At 36.9% G+C, this 1,302-nt stretch overlaps 1 protein-coding gene across 1 annotated transcript in view; it reads left to right on the top strand.

Annotated features, from left to right (window-relative positions):
- Positions 1–1,302, top strand: part of CEP192 (centrosomal protein 192kDa) — a 150,089-nt gene that overhangs the window by 68,709 nt on the left and 80,078 nt on the right. Inside the window, exons 13-14 of the mRNA XM_012649963.1 lie at positions 175–997; positions 1,089–1,215. Coding sequence (XP_012505417.1) covers positions 175–997; positions 1,089–1,215 — 950 coding nt within the window. The remainder of the gene's footprint in view (positions 1–174; positions 998–1,088; positions 1,216–1,302) is intronic.

The raw sequence follows: 1,302 nt of genomic DNA, 5'->3' as shown, positions 1-1,302 counted from the left end.
CGCCTGGCCCAGAAATGTGTTCTGACTGACAGTATCAGGTTCAGAGGTATCTGAGGTTTCAGGCATTCACTGGGAGTCTTGGAACACATGCCCCAAGGATGAGGGGCAAGTACTGTGTTTTTATGTGCATGAAACTGGAGTAAATTTATCTGATGTTAATTTTCTCATTTCTAGGACACTTTCTTCATAAACAATGAACCCCAGAGTTACAAAGACAAGCTGCCTGATAGTGGTGATTCTGTACTTAGAATAAGCACCATTGCTTCAGCCATTGCAGATGCATCAGTTAGTACTGATCCTTCCCAACTTGCTGCCATGATCAAGGCTCTTTCAAATAAAACTAGAGACAACACTTTTCAAGAAGATGACAAACAAAAGCACTGTTCCATTGTGTCTCATTTCTTACCTAATGATTTAGAAAAAAGTAATGGGTCCAATGCATTTGATATGGAGAAATACCTTAAAAAAACAGAAGTTAGTAGATATGAAGGTGGATTGGAAAACTTTTCAAGAGCTGGGATGTCTGATATTTGGGATTTATCTTTGCCAAAAGAACAAACCACTCAAGACATCCATATAGTGGACTTAGGTGCTACTAATGTAAGTGTAAGGGAACCAAAAGAAAACACAGCAGCTATTTTTTATGGTGAAAATGGAGAGAGTGGGAACCAAAAATCATTAAGAACAATAACCTCTTCAAATTCAGTTGTTACAAATATAAGAGAGAATGAGAATGCAATAGTTGATGTGAAGACATCTTCCACTGACAGCAAATTCCCAGATACTGCTAACAGTGAAAAAGCTACCTCAGTTTCCCCTCCACTGTCTAGTAGTTACTCATCAGTAAGGAACCCCAGAATAACATCCCTTTGGCAGTGTGAAGAAATACAAGATAGTAGAGACAATCAGAAGCAAAATGAGTATGTTACTGAAACAAGGAACAGTGAAAAGCATGTGACTTTTGAAAACCATTGCATAGTTTCACCTAAAAATGTTGGTAAGTATCTCAGTAATTGATCACATTCACAAAATTACACAGTTTTTTGTTTTTTTTTATTTTCTTATTGGAAAATACACTTTTCTGATAGATTTGAAAAGTACTTCTTCCGAGTGTGGTGGACGTGGCTCAGAGGATGACCAGGAGAGCTTCAGACCTTCTACTTCACCACTGAGTCATTCTTCTCCTAGTGAAGTTTCTGGAACAAGTTTGTCAGGGTAAGTGCTCACTTTTTTTTTTAAATAATAAAAATATGTACTCAGTGTTAGGAAAATTGGAAAAATGTGTAAACAAGAAAAATTACT

The sequence above is a fragment of the Propithecus coquereli genome, unplaced genomic scaffold, assembly GCF_000956105.1.
Source record: "Propithecus coquereli isolate 6110/MARCELLA unplaced genomic scaffold, Pcoq_1.0 Scaffold308, whole genome shotgun sequence".
NCBI classification, from domain to species: domain Eukaryota; kingdom Metazoa; phylum Chordata; class Mammalia; order Primates; family Indriidae; genus Propithecus; species Propithecus coquereli.
The sequence above is the reverse complement of the archived record's forward strand: the minus strand, read 5'-3'. Positions and strand labels throughout refer to the sequence as shown.